Source organism: Megascapheus bottae, chromosome 1 (assembly GCF_031878675.1).
Source record: "Megascapheus bottae isolate mThoBot1 chromosome 1, mThoBot2.hap1, whole genome shotgun sequence".
NCBI lineage: Eukaryota > Metazoa > Chordata > Mammalia > Rodentia > Geomyidae > Megascapheus > Megascapheus bottae.
In genome coordinates, this window is record NC_143509.1 from 39,314,004 (window position 1) to 39,339,644 (window position 25,641).

General features: G+C 38.4%; 1 protein-coding gene across 4 annotated transcripts in view; it reads right to left on the bottom strand.

Moving 5' to 3' along the window:
* Window positions 1-5,006: 5,006 nt before the first annotated feature.
* Window positions 5,007-25,641, bottom strand: part of Pex5l (peroxisomal biogenesis factor 5 like) — a 169,895-nt gene continuing 149,260 nt past the window's right edge. For all 4 annotated transcript variants that reach the window (XM_090342489.1, XM_090342486.1, XM_090342487.1 and 1 more), the window contains 7 exons: window positions 23,322-23,438; window positions 19,822-19,965; window positions 18,042-18,112; window positions 15,459-15,656; window positions 14,335-14,500; window positions 13,789-13,946; window positions 5,007-8,864 (listed from right to left, as the gene is read on the bottom strand). In XM_090342489.1, coding sequence (XP_090198615.1) covers window positions 8,660-8,864; window positions 13,789-13,946; window positions 14,335-14,500; window positions 15,459-15,656; window positions 18,042-18,112; window positions 19,822-19,965; window positions 23,322-23,438 — 1,059 coding nt within the window. In that variant the 3' untranslated portion in view covers window positions 5,007-8,659. The remainder of the gene's footprint in view (window positions 8,865-13,788; window positions 13,947-14,334; window positions 14,501-15,458; window positions 15,657-18,041; window positions 18,113-19,821; window positions 19,966-23,321; window positions 23,439-25,641) is intronic.

Below are 25,641 nucleotides of genomic sequence, written 5' to 3' on the forward strand. Positions count from 1 at the left end.
CAGTAACTTTTGTTATTACAAGTTTTCATTTGCAGTAAACATTTTAATAGAGTCTATTCTTACCAAATCAAAATTTAAAAATCTGAAGGTTTTGTTATTTTGTTCATCTTTAACAAATTTAGCTATCTTCTTTTCTATGTCTCTCAACCTTATTTTTCTTCAGCTAGTTTTTTACATTACATGTGATCTTTAGCCAGTTTTCTTGTTGTTGGTCATAGGACTTGAACTCTGGGCCTGGGTGTGTCTCTGAGCAATTCAGCTCAAGGCTGCCACTCTATCCCTTGAGCCACAGTGCCATTTCTGGTTTTCTTGTGACTAATTAGAGATAAGAGTCTCACAGACTTTTTACTGTTAAGGCTGGCTTTGACCATGATCTCAGCCTCATGAGTAGCTAGGATTACAGGCGTGAGACACCACACCCGGCTCCATTTTTTTTGTCCCCCCTCATTAATTCCAGTAATATTGACTGGATTGGCTATAATTTAACAGTAGTACAAAAGAATGAAGCTTGGGAATACATGGACTAGTTCACCCTCTTGAGTTCAAATGACAGAGTAAAAACAGCCATCCTCGGAATCCAGCACCTTTTAAGGAAAGGCTGCCTCCATCCTCTGAAACTCAGGCAAGTATATTCAAGCGTGGGACCTACTGAAGTCCAGTAATTTAGTTCTCTAGGGAAAGATATTAGAATTAGCCATCAATTTCTAAAATTCTAATTTGTAAATATTATTTACAGGGCTGGAAAATCTAGCTTAATGGTAGAATTTTTGCCTAACCTGCACAAGGCCCTGAGTTTGCTTCTCAGTAGGAAGCAAATATACATACATGTACTTGTGTATGTATTTATATATTGGACGGCAGTGTTTATTATGGAGAGTAAGTAATTAAGGACAAACACTTGTTAAAAAATCCTTCGTGCATTACCTTAAGGAGCCCTTGTCAGGAATTAAAAGAACTCTTTAAACCTTGTGCTGATTTTATGTACACAAAAAAAGGAAGAAAGTAGAGGTATGAGGCAAAGAAGGGGCTTGAGTCATTCTAAGGGTGTACAGGGAAAGCCTTAATTGACTGTAAGATAGATAAGTGTATATATTATCCACAGAACAGTCAAAGAAAGTCTGCAGTTTCATTTTATGGAGGGAAAAATGGAATGACCCCAAGGTTAAGTACTACCTGATACTCAGCAAGGGAGGAACAGAAAAGAATGAGAAGTGAAGGTATAGTACCTTCATCCCTAGCGCCCTAAGCTCCTTCCAGAACCAACCTGATCAACTGAAGACTTTATTTTATAAACATTTTGGACACCAGAATTTCTGCTCTAAATGACTTCATTCTTTGCTTTGCAGTAACTCTGTCCTTTGCCCTGCTTTAGTTCCCAAGGCCTCCTTGCTCACAGCCTTTGCTCTGCTTTTTTTCTCGACCATATAGCAAGCTCATTCCATGCCTTGGCCTTTTAGTTGGTTCTGTCAGAAATGTCATCCACAACTCCATTTGGCTGGTTCCTTCAGCCCATCTATAGATAATGAAGTCCTTAGTCCCTCTCACAGTGCATTATTTGTCCTGTTCTAGAACTTTCTGCACATGCAGACCTAGTAGGTTTCTGCTCAGAATTCTATGCTCTTCAAAGGCAAGTTTGATCACATTGATTTATCAATGTATCCCATGCCTCAAATCAAGCTTGCACATGTGGTTCACATACTTAACTGAGTTTCTCCCAAGTGCAATATTTTAATAGTTTATTCTAAAAAGGTCACAGATTTCAACTTTGGGTTAAATGGTACCTTAGTTAAAAAAATTAACAAAGGAGAAATGTTGAAGTTCTTTTATGTGTCTAAAAATCATATGCAAAATCATATGCAGTAATTTTCAATAAAAAGACCTTTAGACCAGTTGTATAAATTGGATTCTATTTGATTTGAGGCAGTTTTTCTCTTCAAATCCCACTGGAAAGATTCCTGAAAAGACCTTGAAGCCACAGACAAAGTTTATTTGAAAACATAGTTTAAAACTGCACAGATAAAAATACAATTTAATAATGTGAAAAAAGGAAGACATGCCTCCAATAATAGTATAAAAATACTACCTTAACCTTGCAAATCATAAGCCATCTGAGTAAATTAAACACATCAATATAAGAGGTTATTTTCAGTCATAATTTTATTTCAAAAAGCAATTTAGAGAAAGACTTAAGATGAAGCCTTAGTACCCCACAGTTGTGCTATGATACATATTGTGTCACTAAGTCCCATAGTACCGCCACATAGTATGTCAATAATTCTTAAATGCTCCATTGCCATTAGTTTACTATTAGAGATCACTTAATTTAGGTTTATATTAGTTTAGAAACTCGTAAACATTTAAAGTTAATTTTTTCTATTATCCATTTCAGCTGGAAAATGAATTCCCCAACTTAAACATCATTAAACATAATGAGGAAGCATTGCAGAATTTTTCTCAAACAATATTTTAGACTACATATGCAATATTCATAGATATACAAAATATATATAAATGTCCTTTCTAAATAGTTAATAAATGCTTGTTATAGTTTGTAAAAAGTTTATTAAATTAATCATTTTTTCAACCAATGTAAACAAATTTGAGCAATCATAATTCAGAAGGGCTTGGGTCAGATGATATTTATGAAAATTAAAGGAAATTAGTAAAAATTTAAGTTTACGGTGTATGCTTTCATTACTGGTAACTTAGTTACGTTTTCTTTCTCACATGGCCCAATCCTTTTATGATCTCCATGAAAATGTCAAGTGTTTAAATTACCTAGTTAAGTGTCTATACTCTTTAGTTCTTTTGGTGTCATACCATGTTCTAAAAACTTCAAGGAAAAGCAAAAGTTACACATTGAATTGTTGAACAAAGAATCACTTCATTGCTGTTTTTTGTATTGATGTTATTTTCAGGGCAGATTCTTCTAGAAGTGGTCTATTGAGTGGTATGCTGCAGCACTGCAAGTTAGTTTTCTCTTGTAGATTACAGGTCCTGAGAAGTCAGTCCAACATTGGACCTGTGTTTCATAGTGTGTTGCTTTAGTGTTTCTACAGAGAATGTCAGTAGAGGAAACTGCAAGACGAAGTGCCACATGAGAGGTCCACAAGACTCGTTCTTTAATTTTTTATTAATCTTAGCAGTTCAAATGCCTTCTTACAATGGTCTTTTGCCTGTGTGTGGGGAACAGGGAGGGATTTGATTCTTTGAGACTGTGTATGAATGTAAAACTGTAAAAGGAGAGTAATGAAGGTGTTATTACACAAGACCCCCACTACTGAGACCTCTCCATTTCCAGTCTCCTCGCACTACAAAGGTCACAGAACAAGGCAAGAGAAGACTTCAGAATGGAATCCTTGTGACCATAAAATTATCTACCATGCCCTGATTTCACTGTTTTTACACCTATTAGCCAATCCAGTTTTTCAAAAAATACTAGCCCAAATGTCTATAAAGATGGCTATGTCTGAATGCCATGTTTTACACCCCTGTTCCCAATTCTATGTCACGTTTTTGTCATCTCCATAATAGGTATGGAAATTAAGGCCCCATTTTTATTTTTCTTTATCCTGATTTTCATGTGTCTGATATTAATCCACCTTTCTTATTATATTTTTTGCCAGTCCTGGGCTTGAGCTCAGGGCCTGAGCACTGTCCTTGGACTTTCTCAAGGCTGGAGCTCTACCACTTGAACCTCAGCATCACTCCTGGCTTTTTTCTATATATGTGGTACCAAGGAATCAAACCCAGGCCTTCGTGCATACTAGGCAAGCACTCTACCACTAGGCCAAATTCCGACCCAACCACCTTCCTTTTTTAAATATGAGTTTTGCTAATTTATTCCTAGACTTAAAATTTTTTAAATACATCATTAAAATTTTATAGTCTAAATTTTGTTTGTGCCGAGGTAAAAACATAATTTAGGAGTTTCGTCTAGTAGTATTCGGGCACATGGATTTGTTGGCTCCATTGTGCCTCAGGTTTTTTTTGGCCAGGCCTGGGCCTTGAACTCAGGGCCCGGGCACTGTCCTTGGGCTTTCTCAATGCTAGAGCTCTACCACTTGAGTCACAGCACTATTTCTGGCCTTTTTCTATGTATGTGGTACTGAGGAATCGAACCCAGGTCTTTGTGCAAGCTAGGTGAACACTCCACCACTAGGCTAAACTCCCAGCCCTGTGCCTCAGTTTTTATGAAGGCAAAGCACATAGATACCCATACCTTGATTCTTCAGAGATTAGTCTGGCACTGGCTGCAGTGCTGCACAAACCCATATCTGTGAAGCTCAGTGTGAAAGCCTGAGAATCTCATGGACAATGAAGAAAATAGACAAAGTAAAATACAAAGTTCATGACAATTCTCTCCTGTTCAGAAGCAAGGAAAACAAGCTAACCTATGAGACGGGATCATGCATGCACTGTTGTGAATTTACATTCAATAAAGTTATCTTGCATGCTTTGGTTATTATTTGAGTAGGCAGATTTGTAAGTACTTATACATGCAATATTTTTGTACCTGAGGTTATATGTTTTGCTTTGTTTTTTTTTTAAATGCCTTTTTACAAACTTTGTCAGAGTTCATCTACGAACACTCTTTAAAAATATATATATATACACGTATATATGTACTTAGTTCAAAACAGCTTAATTTCAACCTTCAACCAGTTCTACAAACACTAAGACAAGAGGGAAAGTAAGGACCACCTGAATACAGAATGAATTTTACGTTGTTTTCCAAGATGAAATCAAGTTTGTACCTATTTGATAATCTCTAAGATATAAAGGCTCAAACAGATGGCACATGAATGAATAAACTTTCTGAATACCCAGTTTCCAGGATGTTTCCAGAAGCATTTCAAGGCGTCAAACAACCACGTCAGTTTCACTACAACAGCTATCCTCAAGTTCACTCTAGTCTTCTGGAAATGATCCAGAGGAAAATGAGGAAGGAACACAAAATGACCATCTTGCTTCCTCGATATGCCCCAGGAACTCTTATACGATTTATTGGGGAAAGAGTTTAAGAGCCTTAAATGAGAATAGCTATTATTGTGTTTCCATCTTGTTTGCGTGGTAAGAGAGATTTCTCTTTACAAACATTTAGACATAGGCCCAGTGACCAACTTAATAAATGTCCTTCTATGAAAGAATATGATCTGACATTCTGGACATGACTGCATCCTACCCAGAGCTGTATCACACATTTGCCATTCTAGAAGAATCTAAGTTGGCTGAAAAAACACACTTCATATTTTTCTATTAAAGTTTTGTGATGATGTTTGGAGAATGCAAAGGAAATGCATGGTCACTGAAATTAACCCAGTTAGAAAATCTTTTACTCTCCCTCAGCCTCTTCCTCAGATTAGGAACAGTGGCACAGAGATATGATTTATCAGATATTTTGAAACTCAGCAAATATCACTGACTCTCTGAGCTTTCATCCATGGATGTACTTTCAGCCCTTGAAAGTCCCTTGGTGTAATTGAGGGGTCATATAGCAAATGAGTGCTGTGCTTCAGGAGCTCTTGACTTGTTGCTCACTGACATGTTCAAAATTTTCCCAGACAGCCTCCAAAGGGGACAAAAGACACTTAATTTTCCAACTGAAAAGGAGCAAATTAAACAATTTCTTGCCATGACGATTATATGCCCCAAAGAGTTCTGCCTTACAGTGTATACATTAAAAATGAATAATATATTGAATAAAGAATATTCTTGTCTTACTATTGAATTTTTGGTGATGTTTTTTTCTGTGAAGTTTCATTCATTTTTTAATTATCATTTTAGTTCATTTCATAAGGGTATTATTAAACAATGCAGCTATTTTAGGCATTAATTCTGGCTGTTTTCACAAAGTAAACTATAAAAACTTTAGTGCTGATGGACACTAGTAGATATACTGGACAAAGTACCACCAAATGCTGTGTATATTGCCAGATAATGGTGAAGTAATTAAAAAACAAAAGATCAACTCTCCCCTGAAACAACTTCCTAAAGTTTGAAACTACTTTGGATTCCAATAGCAAAATAACTTCACTTTCAAAATTTTCTGCTATTTAATAATACACAAATTAAACCAAACCACTGCACTTTGTATTACTTTAGGGTCTTGAGCTGTTATTTATCTCGTGTGTAGCTCCAGATGGGCTGAGAATGCTGCAAATCTTTATCATTGCAAATTTCATCAACTCTAGAAGAATAGCACAGAAAACATTCACAGAGGATCCTTTGTTCAGAGGCCCTTAACCGCCTCTGATGGGTTCAAGTCAGCTGGCTGGTCTGCAAGTATGCAGCCTGTGGGAGGAATAGGAGGCTATTTGAACAGCCAGTTGCCATGGGCTAGATACTGGTACCAAGAATTCCTCCCAGATGATTTCTAATTCCTAACAATCTCCAGGGTGCCATTCATGAAAATAGGGTGGCATTTTACGTGGCTGTATAAACTTAGAGAAATGTGGTTCAACAGCAAGTTGTCACTCATGCTCAAAGGTGACTGCCTTAGTACCTCTCCTTCCTGCTGTCTAGTGGGGGACACTGCCCTGCTCTGTCGAGGCTTCGATGATGGTGCTCTCACTTCTTTATCTCTATTGGTAAGCCTCAAGGACTTGTGGTCCTGCTTTAACTTAAGGATCGTTCACAACTCATAGGCTTAAAGTAACACTATTGGACTTATCCATAGTTAAAAATCTAACCTCTCAGCATGTGTGAACATTTCTCCCTCACTGGTAACAATTCCACAGGCTTTGACACTCCTCTCCTTTCTTTTGTGCCTGTATTGGGGCTTGAACTCTGGGCCTGGGGCATTGTTCCTTAGCTTTTTCACTCAAGGCTGGTGCCCTAGCACTTGAGCCCTAGCTCCACTTCTAGCTTTTTGGTGGTTTTCATGGACTTTCCTGCCTAGCCAGTTTTAAACTACAATCTTCTGATCTCAGCCTCTGCTATAGGCTTGAGCCACATGTGCCTGGCTGACTCCAATTCCTATGATTATAGTACAGGCAGAATTTTCTTTTTCCTTTTTCTTTTTTGCCAGTCCTGGGGCTTGAACTCAGGACCTGGGTATCATTCGTGAGCTTTCTCAAGTACTTTACCACTTGAGTCACACCTGATATGTGGTATCAAGGATTGAACATCCTAGGATGCTTTGTGCATTTTAGACACACACTATGCCACAAGGCCACACTCTTCGTCCAGACAGAATTTTCATAACCAAAGAATATATGAAAGTTGGATCAGGACATTTTGAAGAAAATTGTGGCAGATGGAAGGAGAGAAAGAATAGGCCAACTTACTAGAACTGGACCTGGGTAACATTATGTTTTGGTTAGCATTTTGGAAATACTTATTCTAATACTTAAAAAAATATGTACCATTCAAAATAATCACCAAGCCCCAAACACTCATAACATACTCTAAAACTCTAAGTGGAAATTTACCTGCCCATAGAAAATTCCTGATACTGGCTATTTAAAATAAGTGCCAAAGGGGCATGCAGTTTTCATAGCAAACCACGGACATTCAATAATATCTAGTGACAAAATATTGTTCTATTGCTTACAATGCAAGAAGGTGAACAGTTCAGGTTAGCATGGAACTGAGGAAACATATGGTCTTAAGAGAAAATGTATTTATCACTTTAAAGAAATGTAATTTCAAATAGTTACAGTTTAAAAGGAATATTGTTGTGCCGGGCAGTTAGAAAGCCAGCAACATATGACAGCTAAGCACAGTTAATGTGAACTTAGAAAGCATGATCTCATCGAGATTTCTCCCTCTAGAGAATGCATGAAGAGACAGTGGTGTGTCTCTTATTGAAGTTCGCAGTTTCAAAATGCAAGTTAGTAGTATGTCTTTGACATATTCACATACTATGTCACATATGCTTTAGGGAAAACATTCCTTCAAAGTCCTACACTATGAAAAAGGATTTTTGATAATATTTTATTTGGTCCATTGAACAATTCTGAATTCTCAAACCTTTCACCCCCAAGTTAAAAATTGGAGCAACAAAATGAAACTCCAGCAAGGCATAAATAAGATATTAAAGTGCATTATATACAATCCCAGAAAAGTTTTTGATTGGGAACAGCAAAAATTTCTAGTGCAAAACTGCTTTTGCCAGCAAAGCTCCCTCTCTGGAAACAAAGGGTAAAAGTGAAAACTGGAACAAGGTTAAGCAATGCCTGTCTTTAGTTCAATTAATACATGTGCATGCACCAATGGCCCAAACTATGTTCAGTCTTGCAAAAGAGGGAATTTCAGGGGACAGGTTAGAAATAATCTGAATTCCCTCAACTCAGACAGAACTTTCTTCAGGAGTCTCGGGAACAACTCCCTTAGATATGCCCTCAGGGGCAGATGGGAACAAGTCTTACAATACACTTGCAACTCATGAAGAGTTCACACTTTATCTTGGCTTCTCTTCATTCTTTCACTTCTTTTCTTTCTGACTTTGACTCTGCTTGCAACATTTTGTGCTTTTGGATCTGAACAGAGATTGGGCATTGTCAGGGGGAACTAATTCCCTTGGGTTATATGGTCCTGATCTTTTGAATATCTGATATATCTTTCTTTTGAAATTCATAATAAAATATTGTTTTAGCTTCTCATTACAATAACACAGGGGAGGAATTATTCTTTATTTTTCATTTTCTTTTCTCCTTCAAGGATCCAGGTTGAAAGCTCTTAGAAGAACATCCAGGTCACCGAGGTTGGCTGCCTGGAAGAGTTCTGGTTGGTCCATCAGAGAGAGTGCGATTCTGAGGGCAGCCCAGATATTACCAGATATGGCAGGATGAGGAACTTGCTGTTGATTCCTGCTCTTTCTTTGCAAACTGAGGGCAGTGAGAAAGTTGCTGACCGCTTCTCTAAGAGGGGAGAAAAATAAATCTGAAAAATCTTAAAATGCAAATAATTTCAGAGGTAGCAAGCTTAAACAAATAAAGTTCTCTCAGTATAAAATCCTAAATTACCTCTTCTCTGGGTTGCATGTCAGAAAAACAACTTTCTGATTTTCTTATTATTCTTGTGTGATCAAGAAACGTTAAATACAGTTAAAAGAGAAAGAAAGGAAGCAAATTATTTTAGGAATGGCACATGGAAAGGGTAAGAACAGCAAAATCATTGCTGACTGACTCATTCATGCCTTTGGTTTTCTTCTACTCTAGGAATGATGGTGAAGACTTAATCCATTTGCAGATGGGATTTATATAACTACATTTAAGAGAGAGAATTTGCTCCACTCAGAAACAAAATAGTATAATTTTTTCCTGCTAGCGGTAGAACTATGAGATGCAGAGGTGGAGTTTGCCTGTCCTTTTAGAGTACATGGTCTTGAGTGCCAATTATTTAGCCTTATACAAACTTCTTATCTTTAAGGTCCAATCCTTGATTGTGAGCAAGACACTTTCAAAATATATGAAATAAAAGTATATACAACACACCAGGTACCAAAATCACATACAGTAACAAGAGATAAACCATAGGGGGAAAATGAAAGGAAAAAGAAATTACTTCACCTAGTATATTAAAAACAACAATCACAAAGAAAATAACTGTAAGTCCTCTGACAATAAAATTTAATTAAAAAAAAAAATAACTGAGCCAGGCATGGTGGCTCACTACTGTAATCCTAGCTACTCAGGAGGCTAAGATCTGAGGATCAAGGTTCAAAGCCAGCCTGGGCACAAAAGGTCCCGAGACTTGAGCTCAGGGCCTGAGCACTGTCCTTGGACTGTCTCAAGGCTGGAGCTCTACCACTTGAGCCACAGTGCCACTTCTGGCTTTTTTACTATGTATGTGGTACAGAGGAATCAAACCTGGGTTTTCGTGCATGCTAGGCAAACACTCTACCACTAGGCCAAACTCCCAGCCCAGGGCCTGAGACTCTTATTTCCAATTAACCTCTATAAAACGGGATGTGGGGCTTGGCTCAAGAGTAGGGCAGTAGCCTTGAGCCAAAGAACTCAAGGACAACACCCAGACCAAGTTCAAGCCCCATGACCCACAAATAAATAAATAAATAAATAAATGAATAAATAAATAAAAATAAAAAATAAAAAAGAGTTGATTGGTGGGAATATTATAGTTATAATGACAAAATAAATCTTTGTGTATAGTTTTTTTTTTTTAACCAGTCCAGAGGCTTAAACAGAGGGTCTGGACTTTCTCAAGGATAGAGCGCTACCCCTTTCAGCCACAGCACCACTTCTGACCATTTCTGTGTATGTGCTACTGAGGAATCAAACGCAGGATTTCATGCATGCTAGATGATCACTCTATCACTAGGCCACACTTCTGGCCCTGTATATACAATTTTTCTGCTGGCACTAAGAAGAAACATAGAAGGGAAAATGGTAAGTATTCTCCCAATAAACAGCTATATTTGAGTGGTTGGACAGAATCTTGGAAATGTTTACTGTCAAAAGCATTTCAGGTGGGGCTGGGAGTTTGGCCTAGTAATAGAGTGTTTGCCTAGCATGTACAAAGACCCGGGTTTGATTCCTCGATAGCACATACATAAAAAAGCTGGAAGCGGTGCTGAGGCGCAAGTGGTAGAGTACTAACCTTGAGAAATCCCAAGGACAGTGCTCAGGCCCTGAGTTCAAATCCCAGGACTGGCAAAAAAGAAAAAAAAAGCATTTCAAGGCCCAGAGTTTGGCCTAGTGGTAAAGTGCTTTGCCTAGTATGCATGAAGGCCCAGGTCTGATTTGTTGGTACGATATACATAGAAAAAGGCAGAAGTGGTGTTGTGGCTCAAATGGCAGACCATTAGCTTTGAGAAAGCCCCAAGACAGTGCTCAGGCCCTGAGTTCAAGCCTCAGGACTGAAAAAAAAAAGTATTTCAAAATTAATTCAGAAGGATGGGTGAGAATGTTGAAAGGGCTGACCATCAAAATGCGTTGTGTTCATAATGGCAACACCTTTGTACAACTACTTAACAATAATAAAATAAAAATAATTAAATCAAAGAATACTCATCTCTCTAAACACAGTTTTGTTTTGGAAAACAGCTATTGTCTCATAAAATATATTATTTATGTTAAAATGCAATGAGTATTATATTTATTAAATTAAAAATGTTCTTAATCTACTTTCTTTTTCTTTATTTCTTTTTTTTTTGTGTGTTTGTGGGACTTGAACTCTGGGCCTGGGTATTGTCCATATGCTCTTCACCTCAAGGCTACTACCCTACCCCTTGAGCAACAGCACCACTTCCAGTTTTCTGGTGTTAAATTGGAGATAAGAATCTCACATACTTTAGTGCTCGGGCTGAGCTTTGAACCATGATCCTCAGATCTCAGCCTCCTGAGTAGCTAGGATTACAGGCATGAGCCACCACTTTGGCCTCCTTAATCTAATTTCTAATACTTTAAGTATGGGTAGCTACATAACCATAGCCCTTTGACATTCTCTGTGATTGCTATCAGTATAAAGTGTTCCCTAGAGCACAGTTTTGAGAACAGCCGAGTTGGATGCTAAAGCAGTTCTAGAGCATGACTGCACATCATGTGTCCTGTGTGGCACTGGCTGCCCAAGTGGTTCTACATCTCTCTAACCTTGCACATTTAACAAATGGATTACTACAAGAACCATCATGCCACCTTCATTTCTATCTGCTTTGCTTTTCTCAATAGCTTTCACTCACTTGATGTCATTTCACCTTGTAAGTACCCAAGAAAAAGTGCCAGTGAGGCTGCATTTCCAATCTCAACACGCCATCTAGGCATGCACTGTGCTTCTTGTTGTGCAAAGAATTAGGGTGGCTTCCTAGTTGCCCTGGCCCTGGGCTCCTGATCACTCAAGTAAGAGGAAATGAATTCATTGATGGTTGAGCAAAGGGAACAAACACAGACTATCATTTCTTAAGACTTTTCATACTCAGTATATTTAAAGATGCATGAAGCTTAGTTGAGATGGGTCAATTATTGACCAGGATTAGATTTAGCAAAGATTCAGGCTAATTAAAACGGAATTCTAGATGAGTAATAGTAGCATTTGATACTTAAGGAATACTTAATCTTAAAATTGCTTGCTATTTTTCTGAAATTCAGATTTTACAGGGTATTCTGGCAACATCAAATTGACCTGCTCTTGTGGGATTTACGGATTTAAACCTTACGCTTCAGCAGTTTCCAATGCCATTTTGTCATAGTCTCCTGCAAATCATTATCCTGATGAATTTTGTGTCTGTGAATGCCAACAAAAATTGGCTCCATAAGTATTATTTTCTACACAAAGCAGTTGGAATGATGATCCAGCTTTAAACAAGCTTCTTTTCATATTGAATTTAATATCTACATGTTATATATTTTTAGTTTTCCCTTACTTTACACAAAGGACTTCAAGTGTCTCATCAAATTATATATATATATAATAGATATATAATTATATACACATATGTATTATGTGTTTTATATGTATTTATATAGAGATATGAAGCTTAAAAATGTGCACAAAGGTCAGTTAAGGCAAAGCAGATGAAACTAGGAATGAGGTTAGTAAAAAATGGACAGTACTAGGCAGCCTTGAGGGAGCTGATCTGTGGAGGTGCTCTGGCTTCCAGTCTGAGGATGGGAATAACACAAACTCAGGAGAACAGCTGAGTATACACAAAAATCAAACAAACCAGCTGCTCAGGGAATCACTCAGCTCTTCCTGGGTTTGACCTTAGAAAAATCTTCACAGAGAACATGATGTAATCAAATGGCTAATGTTCTTTGTAAGATCCTTTAAGTAAAAATAGAACAACTGTTTTCTGTTGATAGTTGAAAAATATACAAAGCATTTGTTCAGATGACAAAAAATGCAGTCTAGTTATGTTGCTCTTTGATTATTTACCTAAGCAAGTAATCAAGCATACTGATGATAGCAATAACACTCATAATAATAAATGCTTACTAGGTAGTGAGCATCTGCTCATTTACATCTAACCTGTCCAATGATCTAGCAAGATATTAATTCATGTTCTCTGTCTCTCCCCACCAACATACAAGGAGACCAAGTTCATGTTATATGCACAGTACTATAAAACTTGTAAATTGCAGAGCTGTGACTTGAGCCTAAACTTGTCTGTGAATGAAAGCATGGCTCTTTCTGAGAACAGGGAGAGGTTCACACGGTCTTATATTGTTGAAAAATAACATTTAGTTTTCATGTTTAATTGTGAAAGTAGTACTTGTTTAGAAGATTTTTTTAACTACAAAAAGGAAGAAGAAAAAAAACACCCACATTTTTCATTGCCCTAAATAAAGGTCATTTATGGTCCTTGTTAATGGGTAAAGAAGAGAAGACAGAGTCCTGAGTGACAATGACAAGTCATGATAAAATGATTTCTAACAACAAACCCATTAATTTTTCTCTTTTGTTCCTCTAACTTTATTCATATTCAGTTCAGAAAACTTGCGCATTCTTGGTTTTGTTTACTGAATACTTGTTTGAGGACCTTTTGAAGTTATTTTGCCAAGTCTTCTAAACCAATCCCCTGATTATCTGACCTCTTCTCCTTAAGTGGAAAATAAACAATAGTTTGCTCATGGTTCACAAATGTTGCCCTGAGAGATGTTGAAAACTTGGAGTCTCTAGAGGGACGGCCTGTTCTTCCCACAATGCCTGGATGGTTGAAGTTCTTCACAGATGGAGCCTATGAGTATATATCCTACTTAATCAGGCCTCAGGGGCAAAGGGTGAGCCAGAGGGAAATCTGTGACTGAAAGGAGATATTTGACATGTGACTTTCCTCTGAGGTCCAGCCTCGGAGGCTGGTCCTGGACTTACTGTTTCATACTTTACCTGTAGGCCCCGAGGTTGATGCAGCTGATTCCTAGGTTGTATCTGGATCGAATGAAGCCTGGCTGGATCTCCAGTGCTCGAGTATAAGCTTCCACAGCTTCCTCACTTCGATCTCCATTTGCCAAGGTAGCCCCAAGACGGTTCCATAATGAATAGTCCTGATGACAAAAATCAGATCTCACAACTACAACCACAGTGAGAGAAAATCTTGCATCTCTCTGCCGAGAAAGGAAGATGACTAGAAAATTATCCAGTGTTCATGGACAAGGACCATGGTGAAGCAAATTATTGAAAAATGATTTATTATGGAAAAGCATTTTTTCATGACAAATGACTTTCAGCAAAGAGCAGTTAGTATGTGATACTGACATGCAATTAATATTTTTATTTTAGATATTTCAGTGGCAGGTAATATATCTGTACCAATCAAACCACTGGTGGCATAGCATGGAGAAGAAATGTACAAAGTAGAAAACGTTTGTTACAGAGAACCTTATGATTTCAATGCTAGGCTTTTTTCTTTTTCTTTTTTCTTTTTCTTTTTACCTCTGGCCGAACAGTTAAGGCGGCATTGAATGCATCTATTGCTCTGTTAAACTCCCCACTCAGGTGGAACAGCACACCCAGACCAGTCTGCAGGTCTGGGTCAACCATGTCTCCATTTTGGTGGGCAGCTTCCAGATATAATTCTTTCACTCCTTCCAGAACAGAGCTACAAAAAAATAATTCAAATAGCGTAAGTATAAATGACTAGCTGTTAATATTCTTTTGCCTTAAGTTTTCCATAAACTATATTTGCCTAATCATGGGGTCATTACTGTTAAATGTTAGAACATACAGTCAGCTTTCCCTGCTGACAGATATAGATTGTGTGTACAGACACAGACCTGTGTGTGCTCATGTGGGAACCCACAGCTAAGTTGTTCAGAGTATTGTTGAGGAAGGGTTTAGCATTAGGATTTGTGGTGGATAGAAAGTAAAATTCCTAGAAGAAAGGACTTCCACTTACCCATTCCTTAGGCTTTATAAAATACAGAATACCAGTACTTACTATCCTTCAGATGAATTATATACATTTTGTTATAGAATGTGGTACTCTGATAAGTGTGAGTGCCCAGAGTGCAGATCACATGCACATAGGATCTACCAAGGTTGGCCAGAGGATGGCTCTGTGATGAGTATGCATCCTCCAGAAGCCCATGTGTGAGATTTGCTCACCGGCTTATGGTGCCGTTGGGAATTGGTGGAAGCTTTGGGGGGTGGAACCTGGTCAGAGAAGTTGGGGGGAATATTGGGGTCCTGGCTCCCTCCTATCTGACTTTGCTTCATGAGGTGAAAAGCTTCCTTTACCACATGCTCCCATTACATGGACTGCCTCATCACAGGCCCCAGAGCAACCAGACCAACTGACTACTGAAACCTCCAAGCCTGAGGGACAAGGCAAAACTTTCTTCCTTATAAGCTGACTACCTGGGCATTATGTCACAGTAATTGAAAGCTAACTAATAAGAAGGCCTAGATGTCAGCATCAGTCTTTCTACTAAGTGCTGCTCTTCTAGAAGAGTGCTGTCTTAAAAGCCACTATGGAGTGAGGTCTGTGGTTCACAAACGAACCTTAAGGCGATGAGTTGGTACGTCAGTATGTACCACTTGCCATAACAGAAGAATACCTGTCAACTGTGGACTTAGACATCCTCCGAGTGAGGCCTGGAGATCCCTTCCTGTTCTTCACAAGGGATTTGTACTTTGGATTTTGCTTGATCCAGTTCTTCAGAGCCTCACAGGCGTCTTGCTGATGGCCTGTGTTCGTGTAACTCACAGCCAAGGCCATCAAAGCTTTTAAATTGTTGGGCTGCAATTCCAAGCACCTTGAAAGAAAGCACAACAAAAAAAGTCAATTTTAGTTTTTAGCCATTATCTGAAAGCTATATTTAAAAGAAAATGAGAACTTGTCCTGATGACTGACAGTTCTGGTAATCTTAACAAAGGGTTTTACAGTGACAGGAAGCATGGCTAATGCTTGCACATAAATTACTAGCCATTAATCTAATGAGATATAAGGGTTATCATTATTTAAACACTGCTTTATTACATTCTTTCTCCCAAACTGGATGTGAGCCAAATTGTGTCCAGAGATGACTGTGTAGAGTATTGTAGAGGAGGGGGAAATTCCTGTGTCCAGACTATTAATATGGCTTTAGTGGAGAGACAGGCTACACTGTTCTTCCTCATTCTTTTACACTGTCCTCTAGCAAGCACTTTCCAAACTTCCAAGTGTGTAAGTGCTGAAAGATGCTGGTGGCACATGCTTGTCATCTTAGTACATGGCAGGTTGAAATCCAGAATGTCTCAGTTAAGCTAGCCTAGGCAGAAAAGTTTGAGAAACTCCATCTCCAATTAACCAGCACTGGTAGAACTGTGAGCAAGAAAGCTGGTTGAGGGTGAAGCCCTGAATTCAAACCTTGGTATCTGCACACACATTATAAGGTTCACTGTGAGTAAACTGACACATGGTCTGCAGAAAAGAGTTTATTAGAGAGCAGTGGGGGTCCACAGAGAAAGGCCCTGACAGGGTCTAGGTTTAAGTAGGGAGGGGCCAGGAGGAGGTGTGACCAGGGTGGTTCAGAATGTGACCTCAGGAAAAGGGAAGGTACCTGCCTCAAAATGTGCCAGTTACCAAGGGAATACAATGCTGGGTGGAGGCTTATACAGGAGGGGGAAGTGTCTGCACCAGGGGCCAGAGGTGGGGGTGGTGGTCTCTGCATAGAGGCCTTGCCGGGTGGACCTTACACACACAAAGTGAAGTAGCTCTGTATACCACTGCATATTCTAGTAAGTAGGCCTGGGGTGGGTGTTCAAGGGTGTGGCCGGTTTAACAAGCTCTCAGAGAGTGGTGAGAGGGGTAGTATCTGGATAAGACTTTTTTATTGTTGTTGTTGGTCATGGGACTTGAACTCTGGGCCTGGGCACTGTCCCTGATCTCTTCAGCTCAAGGTATGCCCTACCCTGGAGCCACAGCACCACTTCCAGTTTTCTGGTGGTTAATTGGAGGTAAGTCTCTCAGGACTTTTCTGCCAGGGCTGGCTTTGAACTGCAATCCTCAGATCTCAGCCTCCAGAGTGGCTAGGATTACAGGTGTGAGCAACAGCGCCCAGCCTGGATCAGACTTTTGAGCAGCATGTCCTAGTGTAGGATCAGACTTTTGAGCAGCATGTCCTAGGTAGCACTGAATGCCAGTGTTAAATCTTCAATTTTAAATGTGCATTAGCAATATATGGGGCAATTTGAATCCACTGAAACTCAAGTTCCCCAGTAACAACTAATTAAACCATCTCTATGTCTCTGTTTCTTTCTCTCCCTCTCTCCCTCTCTCTCCCCACCCTCCTCTCTGATAATTCTACTATACCTGGGTATACATATAAGGTTAAGAACCATTTCTCAGAGAGACCTAGATTGGGAGTCGGGGATGTAACTGTTACATACTGTATGTATGATCCTGGCCTTGCTTAGTTCTTACTTCTCTTGTTTGTAGGGGATAGCTGACAAAGAAGAGTAATATCCCAAGCCCTCTGCCAGGGAGGTGTCAATGAAAACTTGAATATGGGAATATAAACTAATAGAATTTCAAGGATTTCAAATGCGGGCATTCTAACATTTTAAAGCTCTGATTCACATAAGCAGAAACTATTTTGTATGTACATTCATACATATACACATCTGTATAGAATATATGGATAGATCTGTATATTTTCTTGCTATAGCTTTCTATTTAAAGAATTCATGAGAGAGGGCAGGAAAAGTGCAGGCTAGTTTTTAAAAAGTATTTTTCCACAATTTAAATAGGAGCTCTAAGAAATGAGTGATTGTACACTTATGTTTTCTTCGTATAGCCATCCCCAAATATATCTTCAGTCAGGATTTTGAGTATATTTTTCAGAAGAAAATGCTTAGATGCTGCAAAAAGATTGAAAGTAAAAGGAACTTTTTGTTTAATGATTCTATTTTATTATTGCTTTTAACATAGATTTTCTTTGATACTAGTAGCTGTGATAACTATGTAGATCAGAAGACATTGTGATTTAAGAACATGATTTTATTATAAATTCTTATTTTTCAGTGCTAGGTATGAGTTACATGTGATATCCTTATCCTTATCTGGCCAAATTCATGACATGACTTTTAATAAGGGTCAAAGGGCAAACTGGAAACAGGAAGTCCATCATTCCCATAATTTTCCATTTAGCTTCACATACCTCTGGAGAGCAACAATGGCTGCTTGTTCATTTTCATTCTCTGCCTGAGTAATCCCGAGGAATTGCCAAGCCTACAGAAATAACAAGATGAAGCAGGATTGCCTCTGTGCTTTAGCTGGTTTGTCTGCCTATGTCAGATCCCCTGTGCCCAACACTGACTCCTGACTCTATGGTGAGAGAGCTACAGGGAAAGGGGAGGCTGACATTTGTTCATTCACTCTCTATGTGACACCTAATCAAGATCCTCTGTCATTATTTCCGAACTTGTGCACTCTTTCCTCTTTCTTCTACCCTAGTGCTATGGAAATTTCAAAATGTTTGAGATGTCATGGTATTAGATATCTTAAAATCAGAAGGTATGTCAAATTGAAAAAAGGGGGAAAGAGTAAGAAATAACAATAAAAAGTCACTAAACAGTCTAAACTTTATAGTAAGAAATCTCAAGATGTACAACATGAAATATACCATATAAGCTCACAAAATGTTAACTCTTTCTAGAATGTTGGGTAATTTTTAAGATTCATCAGTCTGTACTGTGTCCATGTTTTCATTAATCTTAGAATCATTCTTTCCTTAAAAAAATAATTATCTTTAAGCAGCTGTACCATTCAGTTAATCAGTATAATACATCTAGAGTGCTATCACTCCTTTCATCATTTTCACTCATTCTTCATAATCATTTCTTTCTTTTTCTTCTTTTAGTGGTACTGAGGTTTGAACTCAGAACACTGTGCTTGCTAGGCTGGGGTTCTACCACTTGAGCCAGGCCTCCAGCTCTGCTTTTTTGCTAGTCATTTTGGAGATAAAGTTGAGTGAATTTTTCTTTCTGGAAAGAACTGGAAGCCTAATCCTCTAGATCCATTAATCACATTATTTAAAAATTAAACCATTAATAAGTACTTATTTTAAAAATATTTTAAAAATGAATCCATTAATTATCTTATTTTTTCATGTATGAATTTTATACAACAATATACTTTTTCTTTACCTTCCTGTGGTGTTGTGTTAAATAATACAAAACACAAAAAGCTTGTAAAATACATAGTTTTTATTACTAACTATGACATGTTTATTTCATATATCTTTCAAAAATCACAACATTTTAGGAGGGCTTCAGTAGCTCACTCCTATAATTCTAGTTACTCAGGAAGCTGAGATCCAGCCCAGGCAGGAAAGTTTGTGAGACTCTTTTATCTTCAACTAACCACTAAAAAGCCAAAAGCCAAGCTAGGGCTTAAGTGTTTACCTAGCAAGCACAAAGCTCTGAGTTTAAACTCTAGTACAGATAAACGATTTTTTTAATTTGATGAACAAGATATCACTAACTAACCTTATCACTTATTCTTAGTACATAAACCAGTCATGATGAACAAAAAGAATGAAGACTCAAATATTGATGTGCCAGGAACTAGGCTGAATTTTTTTTTTTTTTAGTATGAGCTATTTTAATCTTGGCAAACACCTAAAGAGACAGTTACTATGATAATTTATTTTTATTTTTACACATAGGAGAGCTGTCTCAGGTGTCAGGGGTTTGTCTCAGGTAGAACAGTGGTTTGAAACTATGTACAGGAGTAGCTGAATCTAGAAACTCAACCACTATTCTATACTGTCTATAAGCCTTAATGGGTTTGGAGACGTAATGGGTTGACGTAATGGTCTGTCCTTGTCCCACACTGGAGGAAGAGAAAGCATGGCTGTAAATCTTCTAGGGGCTTACTTGTCTCCTTATCATAAGCAGCCACTTTCTAAGTCTGAGAAAAAGAAGAGTTTGTGTTACCTCTGCATCTCCAGGGTCCTGAAGAATTGCCGCCTCCATGAACAGAATGGTGACTGGCAGGTCCCCCTCCTTCAGCCTTTTTAATCCTTCTTCAAATGCACCAGGCCAGTCCTTGAAGGGGTTCTCCGTGTGAAAATAATATCCCTACAACATATAGATGGGTCACTGCTCAATCTGTTATTTGATTCCCATGTTCTTACACTCAGTATGAGCTAGTTCATTTTAACTTTGATATTTTGATAAATGTATTAAATTTAAATTACTGAAAAAAATACACTGGGACATGATAAATTATACAGGTCTCTAAGGATTCAAACACAGTGAGATTAAAGGAGCAGGGTCCTGGGAGAGGATCACAAAGGCACAATACCTATGTGCATCTGGTCATGTAAAATAATATTTATTGAAACAAAGTCCAGTAAATGGAAACAGGTTTTGTTGAAGACGAATTATATAACTTACGGGTAGGGATGGGAGGGAAAAGCTAGGAGAGTAGGGGAGAGAGAATAACCTTGTTCAAAAAGAAATGTACACTTTATCTGACTCATATAACCCCTCTGCATATCATCATTACAGTAACAATAAAATCTATAAAATTTAAATTCCTGGTTTTCTTTAGTAAAAATAGTATATTTTCTTATATGATTTTTAGGTAACACAGAATAATCTACAGAGAAATAAAGCTATTCAGAATTCCACAATCTAAAATGACCAGCACTCATTATTTTGGAGTTAGATTTCCTTCTGATATTCCTCTTGGTCTTTATAGTTATTCTTTTACAATCACTGCTTCTTTGGACAAAGTTTTGCTAAGTGTTGCTGCTGCCCACCCCTCTCAGATTTTTGTCCTGCTGAAGGATGTTTCATACCTAGAAAAACATGCATCTTTTAAAGGCATAGATTTTCTTTTTTTGTCATGGAGCTTGAACTCTGGGCCTGGGCACTATCCTTGAGCTCTTCAGCTCAAGGCTAACACTATACCATTTGAGTCACAGCACCACTTCTGGTTTTCTGGTAGTTAATCGGAGATGAGTCTCACAGGCTTGAGCTCTGGGCTGAGCACTGTCCTTGAGCTTCTTTTGCTCAAAGCGAGAGCTTTACCTTTTAAACATCACTTTCAGAGGTGTGTGTGTGTGTGTGTGTGTGTGTGTGTGTGTGTGTGTGTGTGTGTAGTTCTGAGGAATAGAACCCAGGGTTTGAGCATGGTAGGCAAGCACTCTACCACTAAGCCACATTCCTAGACACCTGGGCTGACTGTGAACTCCAGTCCTCAGACCTCAGCATCCTGAGTAGCTAGGATTACAGGTGTGAGCCACCAGTGCCAGGTCAGATTTTGGCAAAAATGAAATATTGGGGGCCAGGAGTTTGGCCTAGTGGTAGAGTGCTTACTTAGCATGCACGAATACCCGGTTTGATTCCTTGGTATCACATACATAGAAAAAAGCCGGAACTGGTGCTGAGGTTCAAGTGGTAGAGCTCTAGCCTTGAGAAATCCCAAGGACAGTGCTCAGGCCCTGAGCTCAAGCCCAGGACTGGCAAAAAATAAACTGTAATATAGGATATATATATATATATATAAATCGTCTAGTGTTTTTCTCTGCATATATAAATTAAAAGGCTCATTTGCAGTCCCATTAAGTCTCATTAAATTTTTATTTCTTAAGTCTTTATGGATATACTCAATTGTTTTACTCAATTCTTACTAATGAACATTTGGTTATTCAAAAACTTCTTCAGTTAGGCACTGGTGACTCACCTGTAATCCTAGCTAGTCAGGAGGCTGAGATCTGAGGATCTTGGCTCAGAGCCTGCCCAGGCAGGAAAGTCCATGAGACTTATCTCCAATTAACCACCAAAAAACCCAGAAATGTATTTGTGGTTCCAAGTAGTAGAGCACTAGCCTTAAACAAAAGGTCTCAAGGATGGTACCCAGGCCCCAAGTTAAAGTCCAACAACCAATAAAGAAACAAAAATGAAAATGAAAAAAAGCTTCTGCATTATAAGGAAAGCTACAGAGAAAGTTTCATGCTCAAATATTTGTTTGTATTTGATGATTAGTATTGGCTCCTAAAGGGACTTGGAAAAAAGCAATATAGACTGTTACACATACAGCTGGACTGTGTTTGTGTTGAACTCTCACCTGAAGTATCTGAGAATATTATTTGTTGCAAATTACTAGCACCATTTATCATTAATCTTACAATATAATACAAATAAGAAAACCTGTTCATGATATTGGTAGACTTTAAAAATAGGTCAAATGGAGGGAGAGGGAGACCTTTCCGACAGATACATAGAAAAACAAGACCTCTATTCAAACCCCACAAGATTTGATCAGTTTGTGTGATGGTGGTATAGTCACTGGGTGAGGGTTCAGGATCCCAGCCAGGCCTCAGGAGCTGGCATTATGACCCAGTATCTGATGATACGCCCCAGTGTTCTTTCTTCTTACCTAATTCTTATTTCTTTGTGGAAAACAGCTATTCCTTCTTTTAATAAAAAGATTTTATTAACACTGATTTTACATCATATTTCAAATGTTATGCTTAACAAACAAGTATTTCTAACAACTGAGATGATTTCATCTACTGAAGGTCAGAGACTTTTGGGTAGGGAGAGACACTTTAATCACTACACAGATTGCAAATCCTCTAAAGTCAGCCTCTTCATCACCATATCTTCAATACACAGTGCAGAGTACATACTTAGTAAGTATTTGTTTTATTAAACAAAACATCATAGAAGTCATTAGAAGTGAATATTATTGAGGATTACTTTACTACTCATGATGATGGTATCTATACACATCTATATGTATGAGTTTTTAAATATAAGAAATGTACACATTTCTATCTTTCAACTCATTTATACTAATTTCCCAAGTCTTTTCTCCCCATTATGTGTTTGTTTTTCTAGGCAGAGATTTTACACCAATCAGATGTCATAGGTATTGGGTTGTTCACTGACTACATTTTCTGGGGCTGCCATCACAGAAGTATCCCTAAGGAATTTCCTGAAGGATTGCCTTAATTGGGCGATCAGCACATTCGGTACAGAAATTCTTTTCTAGTAATTCAATGGCTACCTATCAAGAACATATAAACTAAACCCTGTCCCTCTCTCCCTTGTCACTCACGTACATCACTTCTGCTGTTGGTCTATCAGTGAAAGTAGTGTGAATGTCTGACACATCGGGGGATTAGGAAAAGCTCTTTTTCAAACTTCGTTCTGACCATTAGTTACTTCCACAGCTGGCTACTGGTCAGGATCCAAATTCTGGGTGGCTACCAAACTGTAGGAGCATGGCATTCCTTCTGAACTGCCTGCTCACACTGGACGACTTCAATCTACCAAGTTTCTTCTAGATCAGATCGACATAAAGTAATCTTGAAGTCTTACATTTCTGACAAAGTAGTTACTGACTTCTCTATAAAACAGGATCTGAAGAAAATGAGTAAACTAGTCAGCATGGTAAGAAAAGAAGAGAAGTGGTTGGTTACCTTCTCACTGACTGAGATTGTGACTTGGTTCTGGGCTTCTTGGTTCTCAGATATCCAGTTCCTCCGAGCCATCTCTTCCCACTCTGCTTGCATCTTATCCCAAAACTCTGTATCTGACTAGGAGGTGGGGAAGAAAATGAAGAAAGAAAGAATTGAAAAAAATTATATTACTTGTTTATTCTTGGAGATAGTTTTCCTCAGAGATCAAAATGATTTCAGTGATGAATGAATGTATTTAGGCTGGCTACACCCAACAAATGGTTGACAATCTTCTGGAAGGTATGCAATGGTTTAAGTGTTGAAGCAAATCAGGAAAATAACTACCAGCCAACGGTCCTGAATGATAGAAACCAAAAAAATCAGATTCTTGCAGATTCTTCCCCTTATTATGTAGTTAGGTCCTAATTAATGGTCCTTAAGTAAAAAAATAAGAAAGGTAGAAAATATATTAAATATATTAAAGCTGACTTGCTGAGCATCATAGCTTAGGCACACAATACATTGTAGATGCTGAGTATTTACTATTCGTGTTTTTCAGTACTGGACATGGAACTCACAGGCTCATTGATTATTGGCTGACTGGAAGCTGTGGTTGTTGCCGATTGTGACAGAAGCGTATTCTCCTGCATGCAGCTAGCCTAAGACAGGTTACTAAAAGTATGATTGCATCCAGTTTTGTACCATTGTAAAGTTGAAAATTTAGAAATTAAACTACCATGAACTTGGGGTTTCCACAGTCACAGGCAGTTTCGAATGTGACGTCAGACACACATTTTGAGAAGCGAGGCCTTTACCAGCATGGGTCCTAGAATATGAAGATGAGAGCAGCTGCTCTGGAGCTGGCTGGGCATTGGCTTGTGAAGACAATCTGTACTAGGAAACAACTGAGCCTAGATGTTCTGGTCCCAAAGGTCTAATTCACAGGATCTGAACTCCATCTGGCTTCCAAATCCATGCTTCTGCATATAGGAAAATTTCACTCCTAGTTATGAAGAATAAAGGACCCGGGCTTTGGGCGTGAACCTAGCCTTAGAAACCTCTTTAAGGTCTTTTCTGCGTCACAATAATTCTTTGAAGGATAATACTGGGTGTTTTCTTTTTAACTTCTCCATGGATGACCTATAAGGAAAACTAGGCCATTTGTTCTCTGCGTGTCAACGGAAGCAGAATTTCTCTACAGGAGCTGCCTTGGTTGGCTTGTATTGTATTAAGCTGGAAGTGGATACTTTTAGAAGACAGGAGAGGAAGAAGTAAGTGTTTTAAAGAACTTAAGAAATAGGGGCAAAGGCACTAGTAGCTCACATCTATAAACCTAACTACTTAGGAGGCTGAGATCTGAGATCCAAGAGTCTCAATTTGAAGCCATGCGCCAATCACCATGACAGACAAGAGGGCAGAGATTCTGCCTTTGTTATTCTGGCATACTATATAAGCCTTTCAGACTTGTGTCCAAGGCCACGTTATTTTCCATAGGCTTAAAAATCATTTTATTTTCTTTAAACAAAACAAAGCCAACAATGTTGAACACTTGAGCCTGGAAATGAAATTTATAATCCTTATCTTCAAATCCCAACTTTGGTCATTTTAAGTCCAATGACTTGCCCATAACCTCAACCTGACTTGAGGTTATCCTTTCTCATAAAGCCTTCTAGCCTGTCTGGGTGGTGGCTGTCCTGGAGCAAGAGTTCTCCTTGTCCCTTTTGGATGAAAGTATTTCGGGCATAAGGGCCAGCCCAACATGGCTCATCGCAAGCCACTAAGAATGTAGTGTATCATGACCTCCTCCTTAGGCAGGTCTGGAATAGTCACTCTCACCACAAAAATGGGCTTTGACCTTTGTCAGGGACTTCCTCACATGAAGGCTCATGCCGCCAGGGAAGCTGACAATCACTGACTCAGATTCTCAGAGTTCCTACTACACTCGGCATCCAGGCTAAGGTTAGAGATGCAATGTAAAATTTCTTTTCTAAGGCATCATTCTTGTAGATGACCAAATTGCACAAACAAAAAATAATCTGAAATATATAAAAGATGGGTAGAAAAAAGAAGGAACTATGCTATTGTGTCTTTTTTTGCATAAAGGTGATATTTTTCTTATTTCTTCATACATTTTGTACTTTCCAAATGGATTTTCTGTGATGAACATATGCTTTGTATTTATAAGCAAATGAGTTAAAAAACAAGAGGAAACACAATAAATTATCTTTTCCTTTTAACATGGTGTGGAAGCTGAATGTTATTTGATATTGAGTTTTGGAAGAAAATGGCAGGAGTCTCTAATAGCTTTTCAAAGATGTGCTTCTAACTTGTCTGAAATAGA